Source organism: Giraffa tippelskirchi, chromosome 4 (genome assembly GCF_054371585.1).
Source record: "Giraffa tippelskirchi isolate mGirTip1 chromosome 4, T2T-mGirTip1v1.2.pri, whole genome shotgun sequence".
NCBI lineage: Eukaryota > Metazoa > Chordata > Mammalia > Artiodactyla > Giraffidae > Giraffa > Giraffa tippelskirchi.
Window position 1 is genome coordinate 100,121,065 of NC_137278.1, and position 23,872 is coordinate 100,144,936.

Here is a 23,872-nt window from a genome sequence, read left to right on the forward strand (position 1 = left end):
AATTCACGGCTCTGTCCAGGGGTTGCCCAGCCAGAGCCGGTGCATCTGTTCCTTGGCAGCATCTTTCAGAGTTAATCGTTTCCTCTGTCTCAGAACAGAGCAGCTGGGCCTGGCCCATTGAGGGCAAGTCTGGCTTCCATTCCACCAGGCTCCAGCGTGTGACCTTGGCAGGTCATTTTGACCTCTTTTAGCCCAGTGGCCTCTTCTGATAAAAGAGATTGAATGAGATTATTTCAAAGACCCATCCGGCAACCACATTCTGAAAATCTGTGCCTGGACATTGTCGACAAGCTTGCAATTCTAAACATTCTTGAGAATGAATGGCGCTGGCCCTCAGCTGTTGTCTCCCTACTTCAGCGTCAGCCAAATGAGCCTTCATGTCCCTCTCGGGATCGGTTTCCAGCCCTAACTCCCTCTATCCTTTGAAACAGGGAGATCACAGAACTTACCATTTAAACCTGGACTTTTTTTGAGAGTGAAAGGGGGCACTGGTAAAAATTAAGCTTGGATGACTGAGCATAAACCATGACTATCCCAGGTGAATCCAGGCATCTGATGAGCCTGTTTTTTTGAATCAGGTCCAAAATCCCTTTCTCATTGAATGGCTCTAGGTTGCCTATCAGACTTTGCTCTCAGTGTTTGATCCTGCTGGTCCCTGTCACCCCCCTACCTCCAGGATGGTCTCCTCTTAAAGACTGGGGGAACTTCCCTGGTGGTCCAGTGGCTAAGACTCCATGCTCCCAGTAGAGTGGAGCTGGGTTTGAGCTCTGGTCGGGGAACTAGATCCCACATGCTGAAGCTAAAAGATCCTGCATGCTGCAGCTGAGACCCAGCACAGCCAAAATAAACTTTCTTTTTTTTAGTTGCTCCCTCTTTTCAGTGATGGAAATTGGCCATAAGACAGGCTCCTTGGTACCAGTCTGCGTTCAGACCATCATTTTCTAAATCAAATATAATCACAGTGCCTTAGTCTGTTCCCTGGGGAGTTACTTCTATACCTGGCAACAGCTGTTTCCAGTTTGCGTATGAGACAGCAGCCCAGCAAGGACCCTCACTGAGATGAAAACATCACAAGACAGTCACCCGTTGGGTCTCCCTGCATCTCTTTGGAAAAGCAAGTAGGATGTTCTGGGGAAAGTAGCCCTTCCTGACTTGTGCTGCTCCTCCCAGGCCAGGGCACAAGAGCTAGTTGAAGGAGCTTCTACTTGACCTGCTATGACTGGAGGGTTGTCTCAGAGCCAGACCTCCCCACTCCAGGGATGCTGAGTGAGTGAGTGCCTGGAATATTCCCCACACTGCAGCCCCCAGCACAGTCCTGCCTCAGCCACTCTGCCTCTGGGCTCTGGCTGGAAGCACTGTATAAAGTTCAAGATTGGCTTTTTGATATCATACCACATGTACGTGCGTGCTAAGTCGCTTCATCGTGTCCGACTCTTCATGACCCCATGGACCATAGCCTGCCAGGTTCTTCAGTCCATGGGATTCTCCAAGCAAGAATACTGGAGTGGGTTGCTGTGTCCTCCTCCAGGGGGTCTTCCAGAACCATGAATTGAACCCTCATCTCTTATGTCTCCTGCATTTGCGGGCAGGTTCTTTACCACTAGCGCCACTTGGGAAGCCCCTTCACACTCCATAGACTATAGAAAATGGTAACAAGAGCCAAGCTGCCTGCTCAGGAGTAAATAGAACCATCTTGAATCTCTGCTCCCCAAACTGCAGACTCTGGTGGGGGCTATCACAGCAGCAGCAGCAGCGATGCTCCGGACAGTCTCCATTTGATTGGCAGATGGATGGCCCATCTGTGGCAAGGCCAATGATACCTAAATCTGAGGACACAAGCAGAGCAGTTTGAGTATCTGCCGTCTGCCCGACTGGCACTTGCAGCGGCCCATCAGAGTGGAGGGCACAGTTTCGGGGTGCTGAGGCCCAGGTCAAGAAAACCCACAGAGCTGATTCCCAGGGAAGGCTCCACTGACCAGAGGCATGCGAGCTTCCTGAGCGTTTTTCATCAGCTCCCAAGTATTCACGCTGCCCCAAAGGCACAGGCAATCCCAGACAGACACGGAGGGAAGAAAGCCAAGTCCTCTTCCCCCACCTCCCCTCACCACTGTGGTCTGGCCCAATGGGGCTGTTTCTCTGTCTCATGATGTTCTAGGAAATCAGACACACAAGTCTTTCTTGAAACTTGAAGTCCCCGAGCGAGTGACATGGCCTGACCCTTCCGTTTCCCAAGTTTACAAAATACAACTTCTTCCTGGAATGGGCCTTTTCTCCTCACATGGTGGAATGCTAACAGGCCAGGATTGTTGAAACTGTTGAGGGTTTTCAACAGAAAAGTGATGACTTTACCTTAGCATGGGACTGGCAGAGCCTTGAGGAGAAAGGGAATTTTCCACATGACTGCTCCGCTGGTTCACCTCACCTCAAAGGCTTAAGAACACCCCAGCAAGTTGGTTATCTCGTGTTCCTCCAATCGTCATTGTCACAGTGACTCTTTCTGCTTGGCTTCTCCCAGAGTCCACCTCACCTGGCCTGTTCCGTGCGTGTGGCTCGGCCAAGGGAGCAGCATCCTGGTTGGGGAATGACTCGCTCATCTTCGGGGGCGCCTTTTGTCTGCCTCTGTGCTGTAGAGGAGGCCTCTCCCCCTGCAGCTGTGCCGGGCGCTCACCACGGCAGCCCCAGCATCGGGCAGGAGGTTTGCAGGGGACCGTCCCTGGCTCACAGGCGGCTGGCAGCGGCAGTTGGAGCCTGTCAAGTGGGCGAGGTGGGGTTTTTCCCTCTTTCCTTCATTCTAACTGCTCTTTCTTCCTTTTCTCAACACGTGTAGGTGGCAGCCGGTTTAAGCACCAAACCCAGCAGCCAAAGGTAATGGCCAGCACGTCCCGCTGAGTGCACGGGAGAAGTGTGATGTCTTCCTTTCTGTCAGTGGCCCTTTTCCTCCCCGAGGACCCCAGCATGGCCTCTTGCCTTTGAAAGTGTCCTGGGCCCCAGGGCAGGAAACAAGAGCACACATCCTGTGTGTGTACCACGCATGCCCGCAGCCCCCGCTTAAGCATCTGGGACCAGTCAAGGGCTCAGGCCTCCCACACAGCAAAGAGAGTTCCTATCTGGGGCTTGACTCCACTTTCCAAGCCCAGTCCAGCATGAAGAGTGTCAGTCCCTGCTGCAAATTCCATGAGCCGAGACCATTAAGGGTGGTGGGGTCTGCGGTGGTGAAACTCCATCCTTTTTCTCTGATTTTTTCCTGCTACCTTCTCTGCTCCTTTCAAGTCAGAGCCACACAGAAAGAAGCAACCGTGTGGCTGAAAATGTTCTAAGGCAGATGTTCTGCCATGTTCATTAAGGACCCATCGTGGGCCAAGTGATGGTTTTCTGGTACCTGGCTTGTTTGAAGAATGTATTTCAGGCTTTTAAATATATATTTAATAAGGGAAAAGAGCTACAAGTGACATAGAAATCAATTTTCAGTTGTAGTGTTCCAGCCATAAATGATTTTCCTTCATTCCTGTACCTTGGTGCCATGAAGGCCCTAGAATGCCTCCTTCCCTTCATTCCTGGTTCTCTCCCCACAAGGTCAAGCTCATGCCAAGGCTCTGCATGGCTCATCTCAAACTAATGCCCCCAAATCTCAGTCACAGTTATCTCTCCTAGTGAAATTTTGATTTTGTAAATAAATCTTCGGTGCCTAGGATTAACTTTTTAACTCAAGGAAATAAATGTCCAGTAGAATTTCAGGCTCCCTGATAGGTCAACAGAAGGGTTATTTTGTTGACTGTCTGCACATACCTGCCACAACCCCTCTTCAGAAACATCTATGAGTGGCTATTACATGCTAGGCACTGTGCTAGGCCCTGGGGGTGCTATAATCAATAAGACCTGGCCCTCACCCTCAGCTCCCTGACTGTTAAATGAGACTGCCCAATAAGCAAGCACATTGTAGTGGGCTACGTGGTACAAGGGAGGAAATTGGGGGTGTTAACAAAGCATTCAGCTGGGGTGCCCAACACAGCATAGGTTAGAGAAGACTTGCCAGAGGAGGTGGCATTTGTGTTAAGTTTCTGCAGGAAATTAAATTTAACCAACTGTGTGGGTTCCACTGTGCTTACTGGTGGGGTCAGTGTGAGAAGCTGTGTTCTGTATTTTCCATTTATAGAGTGTTTCAGGTGCACCGATGCGTGTCTGCGAGCTGGCAGCTGCAGAAGGGGACCAGCCAGCTGCCACTTCAGGGGAGAGGTCTCCAGAAGCTTCTGTTCTTGTTGGCAATGCACTTTTCCCCCATGTGCTCTTTGTGCGTGCTCAGTCGTGTCCCACTCTTGGCGACTCCATGGACTGTAGCCCACCCGGCTCCTCTGTCCATAGGATTTCCCAGGCAAGAATATTGGAGTGGGTTGCCATTTCCTCCTCCAGGGGATCTTCCTGACCCAGGGATCAAACCCACATCTCCTGCATCTTCTGCATTGGCAGGTGGGTTCTTTACCATTGAGCCACCTGGTGTGCTCTAGCAATCTTGAAATTCCAGCATTCAGCATTCCTTCCTCTGGTTCCGAAGGTTAAAGTCAAAGTCAGGTGTCTCTGAGAGGGAATGTAGCAGAAGCCATCATCTACCTCCTCCACAAAGGTCCCCGTCAGGGGAAACAGACTGATGGCTTTCTGGGTTCAAACGCTGTCATGTGAAAACTCTACACGTGCCTGATTACCTAAGAGGAGCATATGATTGCACAGACGAATGGAGCTATAGGTGAAACATTACACCTGCTCTGCCCTTGACACTTTTTTTTTTATCAAGCATCTAAATCAATATCTAAGTGGAAAACCAGCTGGAGAGCAGAAAAACCATGTTCAGAACAGCAGTGCACTTCCCCAAGGGCAGGGAGCATCATTGTCTGGGGATTCTCGGTTCTGCCAGCCTGGCCTGAGTCATGTGGAGGGAACTCCTGCCTGAACACTCTCGCCTCCACATCCTCTGTGCACAGCTCTAGGGAACAGATTTCATTTCAGACTTTTCTAGAAGATAGGGGAAAGAGGGAGAGGAAATCACTGGAGACAAATAAGAAGACTAGACGAATCTGCTGAAAGCAATCTGTAGGAAAATGAAAGCAAAATTTGGCCCTAGGGAACTAAAATTAGTGGAAGGAGAAAACAGGGCCTGGCCCCAGAGTTGTCTTTTTGCCATTTAAATAAAGAGGTCAAGATGCTGAAGTGCCCAGGAGAATTCTCTTGAGTGACTTACCCAGAATATGGAGAAATTTCATCAGGGAATTTCAGGGCTGTGAGTCTAGGCTTGTTGTTGTTTAGTCACTAAGTCGAGTCTGACTCTTTTGAGACCCCATGGACTGTAGTCTGCCAGGCTCCTCTGTCCATGGGAATTTTCCAGGCAAGAATACTGGAGTGGGTTGCCATTTCCTTCTCCAGGAGATCTTCCCAACCCAGGGACCAAACCCATGTCTCCCGCATTGACAGGTTGATTCTTTAGCACTGAGCCACCTGGGAGGCCCTGAGTCCAGGCTACTAGACATTAACAGAATTGTCGAGTGGCTTTCCCAGCACACAGCGAAGGGAACGTTAGTACTCGGGTTATATGGGGGCTCATGATGGATGGAGCTGATGGAGGGGGCAGAGCTGGGCTCTCATACTCAGGCAGCTTCCTTGCCTGCAACCAAGGACACTTGTGCTCTGATTGAAGACCGGAAATGTTATGAGACTTGAAGATTTCTGCTCCCTGGACCTGCACAACTCTTCCTCTTTCCCTTACTAAATGTTGTGTGCTCAGTCACTCAGTCATGTTTGATTCTTTGTGATCCCATGGACTGTAGCCTGCTAGGCTCCTCTGTCCATGGGATTCTCCAGGCAAGAATACTGAAGCAGGTTGCTATTTCCTCCTCCAGGGGATCTTTCCAACCCAGGGATTGAACCTGGGTCTCTTGTGTCTCCTGCATTGGCAGGCAGATTCTCTACCACTGAGCCACTTGGGAAGTCCTACTAAATTTTAGCTGGTCTCTTTTGGATTACCTTTACATTCCAAAGTCTACTGAAACACACACACAGCATGGGTATCAAGTTTGAGAGAGGAAGAAAGAAAAAGACTAGTTAGCTCTACTCCCTTCTGCTCCTAGGACCCAGCAAGATGCCTGGCACACAGTCAGCTCTCAAGAGGTTTAAGGAGGGGGAGGGGAGAGGGAGAAAGGAGAGAGAAACTTACTTTTGGAATAAGTGCCAGGAAAACGGCCAGCAGAAAGGTACCAGTCACCTGACTACTTCTCAGTTGTCTCCTGGTGGAATGTTTTCCCTTTTGGGAAAATCTTTCCATCTTAATCTCTTCTAGGACTGTGAAAAGAAGAAGGTGGGGATTAGACAACTTGATGTGTTCTTGAAACTTTTGTCTGATGGGAAGGGCAGCTAGGAACAATCTATCAGTAATTGATTAGTATATGATATTTTGGAAGTACTTTCACAGAAAATGTAACATTAAATGTTAGGATTAAGACCGATTATATAAATGAGATAAACCTACTATTGAAAGTGAAAGGCTTTCAGATGGAGTGAAAAACAAAACCCAGTTGCATGATGTATACTAAAATGCAGACCCCTGCTTCCAGGAAGATGAAGAAGAGAAGATTCTTAGCCCTATTCTTTCTGCTAAGTTCAGTGAAAATAATGGACATTGTGTATAAAAACAACCATAAGAAAACCCTGAAAACAGACCTCAGGACCTGAGGATGCCATGGCAGGAAGTCCCCTGGGTTTTCTCTATGCCTCATATTGACTCACCAGTAAAGAATCTGCCTGCAATGCAGGAGGCCCTGGGTTGGGAAGATCCCCTGGAGAAAGGAATGACTACCCACTCCAGTATTCTTGAACAGAGGAGGCTGGCAAGATATCAAGCATAGACTTACTATATGATCCAGAAATTTCACTTCTGGGCAGAGAGTTGAAAATAGTGGCTTGAATGGGTATTAGCACACCCATGTTCATAGCAGCACTAATCAAAGCAACTAAAATGTGGAAGCAACCTGAGTGTCCACAGATGGATGAATGGATAAGTAAAAAATGTGGTATATACATGCAACAAAATGTTATTCAACCTTAAAAAGGGAAGGAAATTCTGACACAGGCTACAACATCGAGGAACGCCAACTATATACATTATGCTAAGTGAGATAAGTCAGACACAAAAGAATATATACTGTGTAAATCCATTTATATGAGGTACCTAGAGTAGTTAAATTCATTGAGACAGACAATAGAATAGTCCCTTTTCAGGGACCATGGAAAATGAGAATGAGGAGTTATTATTTAATGAGTACAGAATTTCAGTTCTGCAAGATGAAAAAAATTCTGGAGATGGATGGTGGTGATGATTGCAAAGCCAATAACAGATGAGGAACCGGGAATGGGAGGAAGTTAGAGTCAGTTCTGGGTTAAAATAAATCATAAGAAAGAACCTGGCTGAAAGCTCTTCCACAAGTTGCCAAACCATCTACATAAAGTACAGTCAGCCCTCCATACCCACAGATTCCACATCCAAGGATTCAACCTACTGCAGATCAAAAATATTTGAAAAAAAATTCCAGGAAGTTCCAAAAAGTAAAACTTGGATTTGCTGCACACTGGCAACTATTTATAGCATTTACATTGTATTTATGACTATTTACATAGCATTTGCTTTGTATTAGGTATTATAAGTCATCTAGAGATGATTTAAACTATAGTGGAGAATATATGTAGGTTTTATGAAATACTATGTGATTTTATATAAAGGATTTGAGCATCTGTGGATTTGGTATCCACTGAAGGTACAGGTGGCACTCGTGGTAAAGAACCCACCTGCCAATGCAGGAGACTAAGAGACACAGGTTTGATCCCTGGGTTGGGATGATCCCCTGGAGGAGGACATGGCAATCCACTCCAGTATTCTTTCCTGGAGAATCCTGATGGACAGAGGATCCTGGTGGGCTGCAGTCCATAGGTCGCAAAGAGATGGACACGACTGAGCATGCACACACGAAGATATGCCACTGAAGGCTGCCCTCCAGGATGGAGGGCTGTAGGGTATGATTCTGAGTCAGTCTGTAGGAATGTGTGTAAGGAGCCCCAGAGGGAATAGCTTCATCTCTACCTGCAAAGCTGTGGCTTCTGAATTCTCCCACTTCCCCTGGACATGTAATAGACAGTGCACTGCAATGCTACAAAGTAGTAGAGAGTAGGTTTGCCCGAGTTTGGCAATAACAGAAGAGCTTGGATTCTGCAGCCAGATGGAAGACTCCCCAAGTATCAGTCTACCCTTAGGGTTGAGAGGCAGCAGAACTCAAGTCTCCCCTTTGTCCATGCACATGCAGCATGCTGGAAAAAAAAAAAAGATATCTCAAGGTTACCTTCTCTAGTGCTTTCCATTCTGTCTCCTTTTTTGGCTTGCTGAGTTTCTGTTTCCGGTGGATGAATTTTCTGCACTTTTCACTTCCCAGCATCTGCAAACGCAAAGATAGAGCTACGTCTAGGCTTCTTCATGCATGTATGCTCAGTCGTGTCCGACTCTTTGTGGCCCTATGGACTGTAGCCCACTAGGCTCCTCTGTCCATGGAATTTTCCAGACAGGCATACTGGAGTGGGTTGCCATTTCCTCCTCCAGGGCTCCCCACCCAGGGTTGGAACCCAAGTCTCTTGTGTCTCCTAATGAGGCAGAAGACAGAACATGCTTTGGGTCTGGCTGTCCCATCCCCGTCTCCTACTGCACCCTCTGCCTTTGACCCGCCGTGACACCAGCACATGGCCACCATCACTTCTCTAAACTAGGTCCTCTGCCCAAAGTGGTGGTGGACAGAGAGCCATCTCGGCTTTTCAGTGTGCAAAGACTCAGAAAGAAAAGATCACCTTCATCCTTACCTCTTCTCTCCTAGAGCACCAGCTCTACCAGAATGATCCAGCTGCCACTGTCTGTCACCTTTTTCAAGAAGAGAGGCTTTTAAGACACAAGAAACATCTGGCAGATTGGATCTTCTTTTAAAAAAATTAACATCTTCAGGCAGCTTAGAAGGAAAAGAGACATTGATCTGAAGAACTTCCTTGGGTGCTCAAGAAAAAGACATTAATGTTGATTACCCCCCTCCAGCCTTTTTCCAGTGTAATATAAATAAGACTCCTTCACCTGTGGAAGCTGATGAGCTCACACCTGGAGCAGATGTCATGGAGGAGACAGGGCATGTGAACTATACGAATTCGAGCTGGGCATTGTTCCAGTCTGGTCCAATTTTTAATCACTTTCATATGGGAAAAGAATGCCCTTAGAAATTGCAATGCTAATATTTTTTGCTAAAGCTGGCAGAAATTCCTTAAACTAAGAGACGGTGCCACTGTCCATCAATTTTACAAGGCAGTAATGCAGATCCCAAGTGGCTGAAGTCTGAGGCAGAAGGCAGAGCACTACATCACATTGAGATAACTAGGTTGTTGCTGGGGGAAAGTGTTCTGAAATCATGCTGGTATTACTGTGAATTAATAAGCTTTGTTCATCTTCGCTGACACTGGAAGTCCAAGTTAGTCCTTTTGCTTCATTTCTTTGCTTATTATGCATCTCAGGCCATGGACACAGGCTGCCTACTTGGCATAAATTGCAGGCAACGTCCCTTCTTTCTGTCGTTGGCCCAATAGGTGTATGCTCTTGGGAACCAAGGGTCTCAGTTCTACAAATGCACACACTAAACCCTGATACTGGGCTAGGGCTGCAGACATTCCAGGATGCATGAGCCACAATGCCTGCCTTCCTTATCACACTGTGATCAGGGAGAAAGTCAAATGGGCAAATAATTACACCAACAGGCAGAGTATGTAATCGAGAAAAACACACTGCTGTGAGAGCCCTGGAAGGGAAAGGGTAACTTTCATTGGGAGGACATCAGCAAAGGGTTCTTGGACAAAATCTCAATATAGGGAACACTTACAGAATATAGCCTTTTCAGCTTGGAGTCTGCCGTAACAAAGAAGAGGTGGTATATACATAAAATATGATATATTTAAATTATTATACAGCAAAATGGTCTTGTTTAGGTGTATGTAACTCTATGAATTTAAACTGTGGTCCTGGATAAGACTCTTGAGAGTACCTTAGACTGTAAGAATATCAAACCAGTCAATCCTAAATTAGGAAATCAACCCTGAGTATTCATTGGAAGGATTATTGCTGAAGCTCCAATACTTTGGCCACCTGATACGAAGAGCTGACTCAATGGAAAAGACCATGATGCTGGGAAAGATTAAAGGCAGAAGAAAAAGGGGTGGCAGAGGATGAGATGTTTAGATACCATCAGTGGTTCAATGGACATGAATTTGAGCAAACTCTGAGAGATAGTGGAAGACAGAGGAGCCTGGCAGGCTACAGTCCATAGGGTCACAAAGAGTAGGACATAACTTAGCAGCTGGACAATGACAACATAGAATTGTATAAGCACCATCACAACCTGGATACAGAGCAATTTAACCATCCTAAAATAATCCTTTATGATACGGCTTTGTAATCATTCTCTTCCTCTTCTGATAAACCCTGGCAACCAATAATCTATTGTCCAGCATTATAGTTGTGTCATTGTGAGGATGTTATAGAAATGGAATCGTAAGATATGTAACCTTTGATATTGACTTCCTTCACTCTGTATTTGAGTTTCAGCTATGTCATGCATCTACAGCTATACCTTTTCATTGCTGAGTAGTTTTCCAGTGTATGGATATACCACAGTTTGTTTAATCATTCACCCAGTGAATGATTGAATTGTTCTCAGTTTTTGACGATTATGAGTAGAGATAATATATATATATGTATATATATATGTACATGTTATTATATTACATAAACAAGTATTACATAAATTATATTACATAAACAAGTATTCTCTAGAGTGAATTTCTCAGTCTCAGCAATATTGATATTCTTTGTTGTGAGTGCTGTCCTGTAATTTGTAGGGTGTTTAACAGTGTCTCTGGCATCTAGTTACTATTAGTAGATTCCAGTCTTCAGTTATTGCCAAATGTCTCTTGGGGACAAAATTCATCTGCAGTTGAGAACCACTGCTCTAGGGTAAATGCTTAGGAGTGGATTTACTGAGTCATACATAAGTGAACATTTAGTTTTGTAAGAAACATTACATTCCCAACATAGAGAGATCCAATTGCTCAGTATCTTCACCAACACTTGTTATTGTCAGTATTTTATTTTGGCCATTCCAATAGGGATGTAGGAATATCTCATCTGGTTTTAATTTGCATTTCCTAATGATGTTGAAAATCTTTTAATGAGCTTTTTTGCCATCTATGTGTCCTCTTTTGTGAAGTCTGTTCAAATCTTTTGTCCATTTTAAAATCAGATAATTTTTCCTGTTGTTGAGTTTTGAGAGTTCTTTATCAGTTCTGGATATAAGTTTTTTCTTGGATGTGTGATTTGCAAATATTTTTCCCAATTGGTGGCATGTCTTTTAATTCTCTAAAAGTGTGTTGCAATTTTTTTTATTTTGACAAAGTTCAGTTTATCAGTTTTTCTATAGATTGTGCTTTTTGTGTCTTATCTAAGAGTATTTGCTTAGGGCTTTCCTGGTGGCTCAGTGGTGAGGAATCAGCCTGCCAATGCAGGAGACACAGGTCTAATTCCTGATCCAGGAAGATCCCACATACCATGGAGCAGCTAAGCCCCTGAGCCATAACTACTGAGTCTGTGCTCTAGAGCCCGGGAGCTGCACCTACTGAGCCCTCGTGCCACAACCACAGAAGCTCTCGAGTCCGTGCTACCCAATGAGAGAAGCCACTTCAGAGAGAAGCCCATGCACCACAACTAGAGTAGCCTCTGTTTGCCCCCGTTTGCCACAACTAGAGAAAGCCAATGAAGACCCAACACAACCAAAAATAAATAAATAAATAAATAAACATTTTTTTAACTTGAAAATAAAAAAAATCAATTTAAAAGAAACTTCCTTTAAGGGAGGAGCTATTAAGGATATATGTATACCTATGGCTGATTCATGTTGAGGTTTGACAGAAAAGAACAAAATTCTGTAAAACAATTATCCTTCAATAAAAAATAAATTAATTTAAAAAAAGGATAATTGCTTAACCACAGGTCTTGAAGGTTTTTTCCCCATATCTTTTTCTAGAAGTTTTAGAATTCTATGTTTTACATTTAGATCTGTGATTCCTTTTGAACCAATTTGTGTACAAGGTGTGAGGTTTAGGTCAAGAATTATTTATCTTTTGACTATTGCTATCCAGTTGTTTTCACATCGTTTGTTAAAAGAACTATCTTTCCTCCACTGAATTCCTTTTACATCTTTGTCAAAATCATTCACACATATTTGCATAGGTCTATTTCTTGGTTCTCTCTTTTTCTCTTTTGCTCCGTTGAGCTATGTGTCTATCCCTTGACAAAGCCATGCTATCTTGAATATTGTAACTTTATAGTAAGTCTTAAAACCAAATAGAATAATTCCTTCAGCTTTATTCTTCTTTTGCAATTGTTTTAGCCATTCTAGTGTCTTTGCTTTTCCATATAAATTTTAGAATTTGCTTTATTCTATCAACAAAAAAAGTTTGCTATGATTTTTATTGGAATTATATAAAATCTATGGATCAATTTGGGGAGAACTGACAAATGTACTTTCTTGACATTGCCAATTTACTTTATTAGTTCTTCCTTGATTTCTTTCATCAGTGTTTTTAATTTTTAGCATAAAGATAATGTACACATTTTTGTAAATTTATACCTGAATATTTCATTCTGGGGGGAGTTACTATAAAAGGTTGGACCGTAAAGAAGGCTGAGTGCCAAAGAAATTATACTTTCAAATTGTGTTGTGCAGAAGACTCTTGAGAGTTCCTTGGACAGCAAGGAGATCAAACCAGTCAGAACTAAAGGAAATCAACCCTGAATATTCATTGAAAGGACTGATGCTGAGGCTGAAGCTCCAATACTTTGGCCACCTGATGTGAAGAACTGATTCACTGGAAAACACTCTGATGCTGGGAAAGATTGAGGGCAAGAGTAGAAGAGGGTGGCAGAACATGAGATGGTTAAATAACATCACTGACTCAATGGACACGAGTTTGAGTAAACTCCGGGAGGTAGTGAAGGACAGTGGAGCCTGGCGTGCTGCAGTCCATGGAGTCCCAAAGAGTCGGGCACAACTTAGCAACTGAACAACAACCATAAAGGGTATATTGTATTAACTAGCTTCTAACTGTACATTGCTGGTATCTGGAAATACAATTGACATGTTGTATGTCAACCTTGAGTCGCATGATTTTGCTGAGCTCACTATTAATTCTAGAGATTTGGGGGTTTTTTGTAGAATTCTTGTGTTTTTTTGTGTAAACAAATATGTTGTCTGTGAATACAGATGGTCTTATTTTTTACATTCTCTTATATGTTAAATTAGTTTCCTAACTGCTGTGACAAATGACAACAAACTTGGTGGATTACAGCAGAAATTTATTCTCTTGTAGTTCTGGAGGCTGGGAGTTTGAAATCAGTATCCCTGGGCCAAATCAAGGTGTTGGCAGGATTTGCACTGCCTTTCGAGGCTCCAGAGAATTCATTTCTTGCGTCTTCCAACTTCTGGTGGCTGGTGGCTGCTGGCATTTCTTGACCTGTGGCCACTTCACTCTGGTCTCTGGCTCTGTAGTCCCATTGCTTCCTCCTATTCTGTCTATGGGGGCTTCCCAGGTGGCGCTAGTGGTGCAGAACTCACCTGCCAATGCAAGAGACAGAAGAGAAAGAGATGTGCATTTGATCTCTGGGTGGGGAAGATCCCCTGGTGGAGGGCATGGCAACCCACTCCAGTGTTCTTGCCAGGAGAATTCCATGAACAGAGGAGCCTGGCGGCCTTCAGTCTACAGGATCACAAAGAGTGTGAAGTGACTTAGCATGCTCACATTCTGTCTTTGGACCCTCTTTCTGCCTCTCTTTTGTTTGTTTTTGTTTATATTTTCTTGGCTGTGCTACATGGCATGTAGGATGTTAGTTCTCCAACCAAAAACTGAACCTGTGCCCCCTGCGTTGCACACCGAGTCTTAACTACTGGACTGCCAGGGAAGTACCTCTGCCTCCCTTTTATAAAGGTACATGTGATTGTATTTAGAACCCACCAGTTAATACAGAATTATCTCTTCATTTTATGAATCTTGACTTGATCACACATACAAAGACTCGTTTTCCTTATAAAGTAATGTTTGCAGATTTTAGGAATTAGGACCTGGTATCCTTAAATAGCCATCACTCAGCCTACAATACACATCCTCTTTTGGGTTATTTGAGCATTCTTCAGGGTTTTGAGCTACCTGTGTTTCTATGTACAGTTTTTTTTTCCTTTTCATGGATGCCTTAGGGATTATAAAATATGTATCAAACTTTTTACAGTCTCCTTAAAATAACTATTTGGGCTCTTCAGGTGGAGTAAAGAAGCCTTGCCATCACAGAGTTTCTTTACCCTCTCCCTTCTGTGTATCATGAACATCTTGTAAGTAATCTACACACATAGGAAACCACATCAGACAATTTATAGCTTTTGCTTTCAGTCATTACACACATTTTAAGAGAATTCAAGAGAAAAATAGTCGGATATTTACCATTTCTATTGCTCTTCCTCCATTCTTGATATTGCAAGTTTCCTTTTACTATAAGTTTTCTTCTGACTGAGAAACTCTTTTTTTGTTTTGTTTTGTCTTATTATTTTTTATCAGTTAATTTTGCTGCATATAGTTGTTCTGACTGAGGAACCCTTAACAATTCTTTTAGAGCAGTCTGCTGATAAAAAATGCTACTGGTGTTTCTTCATTTGAAAATATCTTTATCTCATTTTCAGTCCTGAAGGATAATTTTATTCACTCCTGGGATGTGCCTGCTATTTTAAGTACTTAAAAACAATGTTGTAACACTTCTTTCTAGCCTCCAAGATTTCTGATAAGAAATCCAGTTATTGAAATTATTTTTCTCCTAGAGGTAATGTATCATTTTTTCTCCAGCTGCTTTCAAGATTTTTTTGGTTTTGTTTTCATTTCAAGATGTTTGATTTTGTTGTATCTGGGCATGGATTTCTTGGTGCTTATTGTTTGGAGTTCACTAAACTTCTCAAACTTGCACATTTGTAGAGTGTCACCCCCCTCTCCCCCGCAATGTGAAGACTTTTTCAGCCACTAAATCAAGTATTTTTCCATTTCTGTATTCTTCCTTTTCTCCTTCTGGAATGATATTAAGGATAGATCTTTTATTATAGTCCCACAGGTCCCTGAGACTCTTCTCTTTTTTTCAGTCTATTTTCTCTCTCTGTTGTTCAAATAGAATAATTTCCATTGCTCCATCATCCAGCTCACTAACTCTTACCTCCGTTTCCCCCGTCCTAATGCTGTCAATTTTTCTTTTGATCATTGTAATTTTTAGTTCTAAAGTTTCCATTTGATTCTCTTTTGTATCTTTTATTTCTGCACTGAAACCTATTACTTTACCATTTGTTTCAAGATGGTTTGTGGTCACTTGTTAAAGAATTTATTTTACATTTTTAAAAATTAACTTTTATTGAAGTACAGTCATTTCACAATGAGTTAGTTTCTACTATACAGTAAAGTGAATCAGCTATACATATACATATATCCCTCCTTTTTTTTTTTTTGGATTCCCTACCCATTTAGGTCACCACAGAGCATTGAGTAGCATTCCCTGTGCTATACAGTAGGTTCTTATTAGTTATCTATTTTATACATAGTATCAATAGTGTATGTGTGTATATATATATATGTCAATCTCAATCCCTCCCAACCCTCTCCCTCCTTGGTGTCCATGTGATTGTTCTCTACATCCGTGTCTCTATTTCTGCTTTGCAAATAAGATCATCTCTTCCATTTTTTCTGGGCTTCCCTGGTGACTCAGATGGTAAAAAAATCTAACTGCAATGCAAGAGACATGGGTTCGATCCCTGGGTCAGGAAGATGCCCTGGAGAAGAGAATGGCTACCCACTCCAATATTCTTGCCTGGGGAATTCCATGGGCAGAGGAGCCCGGCAGGTTATAGTCCATGGGGTTGCAAAGAGTTGGACATGACTGAGTGACTAACACTTTCACTTACCATTTTTCTAGATTTCACGTATATGCATTAATATACGTTATTTGTTCTTCTCTTTCTGACTAACTTTACTCTGTACTATAAAAGCTGTGTTAAAGCTTTTGCCAAATAATTCCAACATCGGTGCCATTTTTCATTGGCATGTGCTGATTGTCTTTTTCTATACAGTTATATTTCCCTTGCCCTTCACGTGCTGAACTTTAAAAAATTATTTCCTGGACACTTTTGTTTTTGTACCACACAGCCTGTGGGATCTTAGTTCCTTAGCCCGGGATCAAACCCCAGGCCTGAGTGGTGAAAGTGCAGAGTCCTGAACACTGGACCACCAGGGAATTCCCCATTTCCTGGGCATTTTGAATATTATGTTATGAGATTCTGGGTCTTTTTAAAATCCCACTGAAGAATGTTAATATTTTCACTTCAGCATGAGTATACCTGGTTTTGGGGGCTGCAAGTTGCAGCTTACCTTTTGTTCACTGTGGTTTCAGTGTCACTTTGGTCTTCAAAGCCTTTGCAGTTCTGTTCTGTCCCACATATGCACCACACAGTGGCCAGGCTGACATCTGGATCTCATTTATTTGCTAGTTCAGTTCTCAGAGTGTTTTGTGTGCTGATGAGCATTAGATTCATGTATGCACACCTGTGGTTGAGCCCAGAAGTTTGTAAACAATTTTATGGGGTTCCCTCTCCATGACCTCCTTGGTACTGTGGTTCCTCAGGGCTCCGTTTTCCATCCTTGGTCTGCTGCATATGACTCCAAGGACAAGCAGCTTGAGGACTAAGAAAAACAATTAAACTCACCAGCTGTTTGGTGGTACTCTAAATTCTAGTCTTCTTTCCCAGGCTGCCTACTATGATTTTTCAGTTCCTCAAATCGCTTCTCCATTTATTCTGTCCAGGAGTTATGGCTACATTCAGGATTATCGTGAGGACTAAATGAGATGCATGTAAAATACCTTGTAGTGCCTGGCACATAGTAGATGCTTAATAAATATTGGTTATTATGATTCTTTGGACAGAGATTTCCAAGGGGCACATGTACTTAAGAATAAGAAGAACAGTAAAATATTATTCTGACAGTACAATAGATACAGGAGGGAAGGTGTAATTTGAGACACATGTAAAGAAACCAAGAGACATGCAGAGAGGGCACCCTGATGACCATAAGTCTAAGGAAACTATATGAATGAGGAATGCGATGATGGGGGAATGCTTGTCCAGGGATAAATACAAAGGGTAGCATTTAATAAATGTCAGCATGCTCAAATCCCAGCATAGTGTGAGGCTTGACAAATAATCTGATGAAGATGTCAAAGGCTATTTTTAGCTACACTCAGAGTTTGAGGAGACAGATAACTTGTATGAGGAAGAAAACTTTGATGTTCATAAATGCAAAGAGAAAGCAGTCCTACCTGTCTTCCAAATTCCCATCTTCTCTCTAAATTGGGAAGGACACAGTTGTGAGACATGTGAAATCACAGAGGACAAAAGAGATGTCAGAAAACCATAAATGAGCAAATGTCCATGTTTTAAAAAAAAGAAATAATGATTGTGGAAACTATAGAATTTAAGATTGATATAAATCCAAGTTAAAATGTGAGAAAAAGTGATTCATAATAGTTTATGAGCAATTAGAAAAAGATGGTCACGGGACTTCCCTGGTGGTCCAGTGGCTAAGACTCCACACTCCCAATACAGGGGGCCTGGGTTTGATCCCTGGCCAGGGAACTAGATACTACGTGCTGTAACCAAAGATCTTGCATGGCATGACAAAGATGGAAGATCCTGCATGTCACAAAGTAAGACCTGTCACAGCCAAATAGCTAGAACTACCTACATACGTTTTAAAAGAAAGAAAGAAAAAGATGGTCACTAGGAGCCTGTCTGTGTTCACTATGGCTAAACTCTTGCTAAACTAATCTTACTTCCTTTCTTAATCAGGTTACTTGATGCATCTTGATTTTGGCCAACACCTTCCAGACCCTTAGGATATCCTTATGTACAAGCTAGAGGAATATGAGTTAAATGACAGTGTATTAAAGAGATTCTCAAATATTTGAATGAAAAGTTTTAGACCCGTCAGTTGGGTTCTAGCATATAAAGACATAGATGGGACTTAACAATTTGTAAAATGATACAAACATGTGAGGTGACTGAATCAGTATTCTTAGAGATTTGAGGGACTTGAGGTAGGTGGGATGTGTGTATGTATGTATAAGTTGGTTGAAAACAGTTCATGGAGAAAAAGACACAGTAGGAGTGTCAAATGAGCAAGCATTCATTGTAAACCATATTTGCTTCATACCCTTTCACTCATTTCTTCAAAAAAAACATTATGTGACTGTCGTAAAAGCAAATTCTGTTTACCTTGCTTGTAAAAGTATAGAGTCCCAGAGCAGAACACCAATGGTGCCGCTGACACCATGGCGATGAGGAAACACCTGGATACCGTGCTCCTCCCATGAGACACCTTGGAGGAGAGAATTACACACTTTAAAGAAGCCACCAGGTTCAAGGCAGCACAAGAGCTGGAAGCTGCCTAGTGAGAAAAATGACAGTCTGTGACGGCTGATCATCTGGAGAAAGACTAAGTAGGGATGTGAAACTTATCTTTACACTTGTTAAGAGCTGTTGTCTGGATACTTTCATATGTTCATGCCCTGCTCCTTAGGCAGCAAAAGTTATAGGCTTAATAGCCAGTAAGTATATGAAATTGGATGTCAGCCAGTCTCTTACAGTCTATCAGCTCCTTTTCCAGTCCCTAGGCACACAGAAATGAGCAGAACAAGATTCCTTTCTGACAGAGTCAGCACTCCATAAATTCGGATTCCACATAAACAAATGGCTCGATAGGCAATGGTTCTTCCAAGAGTAGATAGAAGAACTGGATGCCTCTAAGGCACTGAGCTCCCATCTCTGGAACATAAAAGGAAACATGTTCAGGTTCTCTTTAAGGGTCTAAGGCTGGGCTGATGGTGTTTGGAGGTGGTGTTCTGGTGGCAGCCAAGAACAAGGACGCCTGTTTCCCCAGACAAGCAAAGAGGCTAGCCAAAGAAGAGTCTGAACTGTGTTCAAGGAGACAAGCAGAAATTCAAAGCCAGATAAGTGGCCCTGAGTATCAGATACACAAGAGCCACAAACTGTCAACAGGAGGACAAGTCAGGAGTCAACAGAAGGGCAGAGCAGCTATAGGGCCAAACAGTCATGGAGCATGATGTGACACTGGTTAAAGATGGCAGTCTGGTAGGTGAATGGATAAAGAGGATGTGGCACATTTATATACAATGGAATATTACTCAGTCATAAAAAAGAATGAAATAATGCCATTTGCAGCATCATGGATGGACCTAGAGATTATTATACTAAGCAAAGTAAGTCAGAAAAAGAAAAACAAATACTATAGATATCACTTATATGTGGAAGCTAAATATGATACAAACGAACTTATCTACAAAACAGAAATGGACTCACACACATAGAAAACAGAGTTGTCATTGCCATGGAGGAGGAGAGTGGGGGAGGAAAGAATTAGGAGTTACATATTAGTAGCTTAATGCTATTATACACGGAATGGATAAATAGCAAGGTCCAACTCTGTAGCACAGGGAACTGTATTCAATACCCTATGATAAACCAAAATGGAAAAGAATATGAAAAAGAATATATATGTACCTATATATGGGGCTTCCCTGGTGGCTCAGTGGTAAAGAATCCATATGCCAATGCAGGAGACATGGATTCGATCTCTGGGTCGGAAAGATGCCATGGAGAAGGGAATGGCAACCCACTCCAGTATTCTTGTCCTAGAGAATCCCATAGAGGAGCCTGGCAGGCTTCAGTCCATGGGGTCACAAAGAGTCGGACATAACTAAGTGATTAACACAATTCATTAGATCAATTCATTTCATATAAAACTGAATCACTTTTCTATGCTGCAAAAAGTAACACAAAATTGCAAATCAACTATACATCAATGACTTTTTTTTAAAGGTGGCAGTCTAGGATGAAGTATGGGAATAGTGCCAGAAGTCTGGTTCTGTGAGGATCTCCAAGTGGCCTTGAACTTGAGACAGGACTGGACAGGACTGGACAGACTAAGGCCGGAAGACCACCTGTGTGGGCCATTAGAGATGGAACATATGCTGGATATCCACCATGTGCCTCTCTATCTCTTATTCTCCACCCTTCTCAACCCTGCTCTGGGCTGAGGAAATTGATCTACATAACTTGCATTACACCTGGAGCCAGGAATCCTGGAGTGCAAAGTCAAGTGGGCCTTAGGAAGCATCACTATGAACAAAGCTAGTGGAGGTGATGGAATTCCAGATGAGCTATTTCAAATCCTAAAATATGATGCTATTAAAGTGCTTTACTCAATATGCCAGCAAATTTGGAAAACTCAGCAGTGGCCACAGGACTGGAAAAGCTCAGTTTTCATTCCAATCCCAAAGAAAGGCAATGCCAAAGAATGCTCAAACTACCGCACAATTGCACTCTTCTCACATGCTAGCAAAGTAACGCTCAAAATTCTCCAAGCCAGGCTTCAACAGTACCTGAACTGAGAACTCCCAGATGTTCAAGCTGGATTTAGAAAAGGCAGAGGAACCAGAGATCAAATTGCCAACATCTGTTGGATCATAGAAGAAGCAAGAGAATTCCAGAAAAACATCTACTTCTGCTTCAATGACTATGCTAAAGCCTTTGACTGTGTGGATCACAACAAACTGCGGGAAATTCTTCAAGAGATGGGAATACCAGACCACCTGACCTGCCTCCTGAGAAACCTGTATGCAGGTCAAGAAGCAACAGTTAGAACCGGACATGGAACAATGGACTGGTTCCAAACTGGGAAAGGAGTATGTCAAGGCTGTATATTGTCACCTTGCTTATTCAACTTATATGTAGAGTACATCATGCGAAATGCCAGGTTGGATGAAGCACAAGCTGGAATCAAGATTGCTGGGAGAAATATCAATAACCTCAGATATGTAGATGACACCAGCCTTATGGCAGAAAGCAAAGAGGAACTAAAGAGCCTCCTGAGGAAAGTGGAGGGTGAAAAAGCTGCCTTAAAACTCAACACTCAAAAAACGAAGATCATGGCATTTGGGCCCATCCCTTCATGGCAAATAGATGGGGAAACAAGGGAAACAGTGACAGACTCTATTTTCTTTGGCTCCAAATCACTACAGATGGTGACTGCAGCCATGAAATTAAGACACTTACTTCTTGGAAGAAAAGCTATGACAAACCTAGACAGCATATTAAAAAGCAGAGACATTCCTTTGCCAACAAAGGTCCATCTAGTCAAAGCTATGGTTTTTCCAGTAGTCATGTATGGATGTGAGAGTTGGACCATAAAGAAGACTGAGCACTGAAGAACTGATGCTTTTGAACTGTGGTGTTGGAGAAGACTCTTGAGAGTTCCTTAGACAGCAAAGAGATCAAATCAGTCAATCCTAAAGGAAATCAGTCCTGAGTGTTCATTGGAAGGACTGATGTTGAAGCTGAAGCTCAATACTTTGGCCACCTGATGCAGAGCTGACTCATTTGAAAAGACCCCGATGCTGGGAAAGATTGAAGGCAGGAGGAGAAGGGGACAACAGAGGATGAGATGGCTGGATGGCATCACTAACTCAATGGACTTGATTTTGAGCAATCTCCGAGAGTTGGTGATGGACAGGGAAGCCTGGCCTGCTGCAGTCCATGGGGTCGCAAAGAGTCGGATACGACTGAGTGACTGAACTGAACTTACATCAGGCGAATTCTTGCCCTCTGGATCCAGTTAGGTTCTAAGAACAGGAAGCCCCACCTGGAGATCAGAGACAGGGAGAAGAATAAGGTGGAATATGCCTGCCCCTTGCCTGCCTTCTTGTGAGATCACCTTGGTGTTTCTGTGTTCCTTGATGAAGGTCACAGCTCCTCTGAAGGTGTCAGTGAATATGGAGCTCTCTCTTCCAGGATCCAGTAGTCCCTCCCTGCTCTCTTCCCTCCAAACCTAGAGATAGTAACAGCTGAACTTCACAATAATACAGAAAGTGGGAAACAGATGTGGGTAGAGATAAAACAAGGCTGGCCATGAGTGGATAACTGTTAAAGCTGGATGATATGAACATGGAGGTACTTTATACTATTGTCTTTTGTATAATTTTGGGATTATTAAATATAAGAAGTTAAAAGAATAGTTAATTCAAAAGTTACTTGCTGGAACTTCCGTGTGGTCCACTGGTTGACTCTGGGCACCCAGTGCAGGGGTTCACAGGTTTGATCCCTGGTTGGGGAATATCCCACATGCTGCATAGTGTGGCCAAGTAACATAAAATAAGATAAAAGAATTACTTGCTGATACAGTAAAACTCATCTATTATTGCTGGATGCCTCTGATATCATGAAGGAGGTCTGTGTGAAGGTTTCAGAAACATGATAGATAAAACATATTGAAACAAAATGCAAATGAGGAATGCTATTTTTATGAAGGTCAAATCAAACAGCATGTTCAATGGAAAATATCAAGATGATATTATTCAGAATGTGTGTTTAGAGTATTCTTTCATGGATCAAGAAAAAAGCGAACAGATATATTACATTTATCTTTTAAAATATGTTATGAGTGGACCTTGCTTCTAAACCTGGAGAAGGGAACGGCTACCCACTCCAGTATCCTTGCCTGGAGAATTCTATGGAGAAAGGCTACAGTCCATGGGATTACAGAGTTGGACACAACTGAGCCACTAATGCTTGCTTCTAAATAACCTGGGACAGTAAAGAATTAGAGATTAAAGATGAAGCAGATGGCTGGGAGTTTATATTTGTTGAACTGGGAGGATGGAGACATGGAAGTTGGTTACACTATTTTTTTATAATTTTATCTATGCTTTAAATATCTCCATAGAGTGGTTTCAAAACATAAAACATAAACTTCATGTCCAGAACGTGACCATTTTCAGACTTAGAGAATGAATTTATGGTTACTAGGGAGAAAGCATTGGGTGGGAGGGATAGAGTGGGAGTTTGGGATTGACAGGTACACACTGCTATCTTTAAAATAGATAACCAACAAGGACCTACTGTATAGCACAGGGAACTAGACTCAGTATTCTGTAAGAGCATAAATAGGAAAAGAGTTTGAAAAAGAATGGATAGCTGTATAGGCATAACTGAATCACTTTGCTATATATCTGTAACTAACACATCAATGTTAATCAATTATATCCCATAGAAAATAAAAATTTTTTAAATGTGACCATTTTACATAAAGTATGTATTAGCTTTTTTGATTTTAGGAAGCGTATTATGTTATTCTCATTCACTTCCTTAGATTCTGCAATTTCTAACATATTCTTCCATTTCTTTCCTCTCCCCACAACCCTTAGTTTTGCCTGCTATATGGAACCAAGCTCGTGTTCCAGGAGCGAGCCTGGTATCTGGAACATAACTATTTGACTCCCATGACCAGCATGAGGATTAGGCGTCAGGTAAGAATCCCCCCAGGGTGCAGAAGAAACCCTTCATACCTCAGCTTTCGGCTGTTTGCTTTTTTAGAAAACACTCCTGCCAATCTTTTGTTGGTGGTTTCTACTCGTGAATTTTTATGCCTCTGGGATTTCACGTACGTGTTTTCATTGCCTATTGTGATCATATTACACTTCAGAGTTTAAGTGACAAGGAAATGATTCACAGATTTTTCTTTTTAAAAAAATTTTTAATTGGAGGATAATTGCTTTACAATGTCGTATTCATTTCTGCTGAACAACAACATGACTCAGCTGTAAGTGTACATGTAT

The 23,872-nt window shown here is 42.6% G+C and overlaps 1 protein-coding gene across 6 annotated transcripts in view; it reads left to right on the forward strand.

Moving 5' to 3' along the window:
• ACOXL (acyl-CoA oxidase like) overlaps positions 1 to 23,872 on the forward strand; it is a 359,193-nt gene that overhangs the window by 309,367 nt on the left and 25,954 nt on the right. For 4 of the 6 annotated variants that reach the window (XR_014051963.1, XM_081484832.1, XM_081484834.1 and 1 more), the window contains one exon: positions 23,462 to 23,563. Coding sequence is in view for 5 of the 6 variants with exons in the window: in XM_081484832.1 (XP_081340958.1) it covers positions 23,462 to 23,563 (102 nt within the window). In the remaining variant the exon portion in view is untranslated. Of the gene's footprint in view, positions 1 to 2,827; positions 2,866 to 23,461; positions 23,564 to 23,872 lie in introns of all 6 variants that reach the window. The other 2 variants (XM_081484835.1, XM_081484837.1) reach the window with 1 other exon arrangement.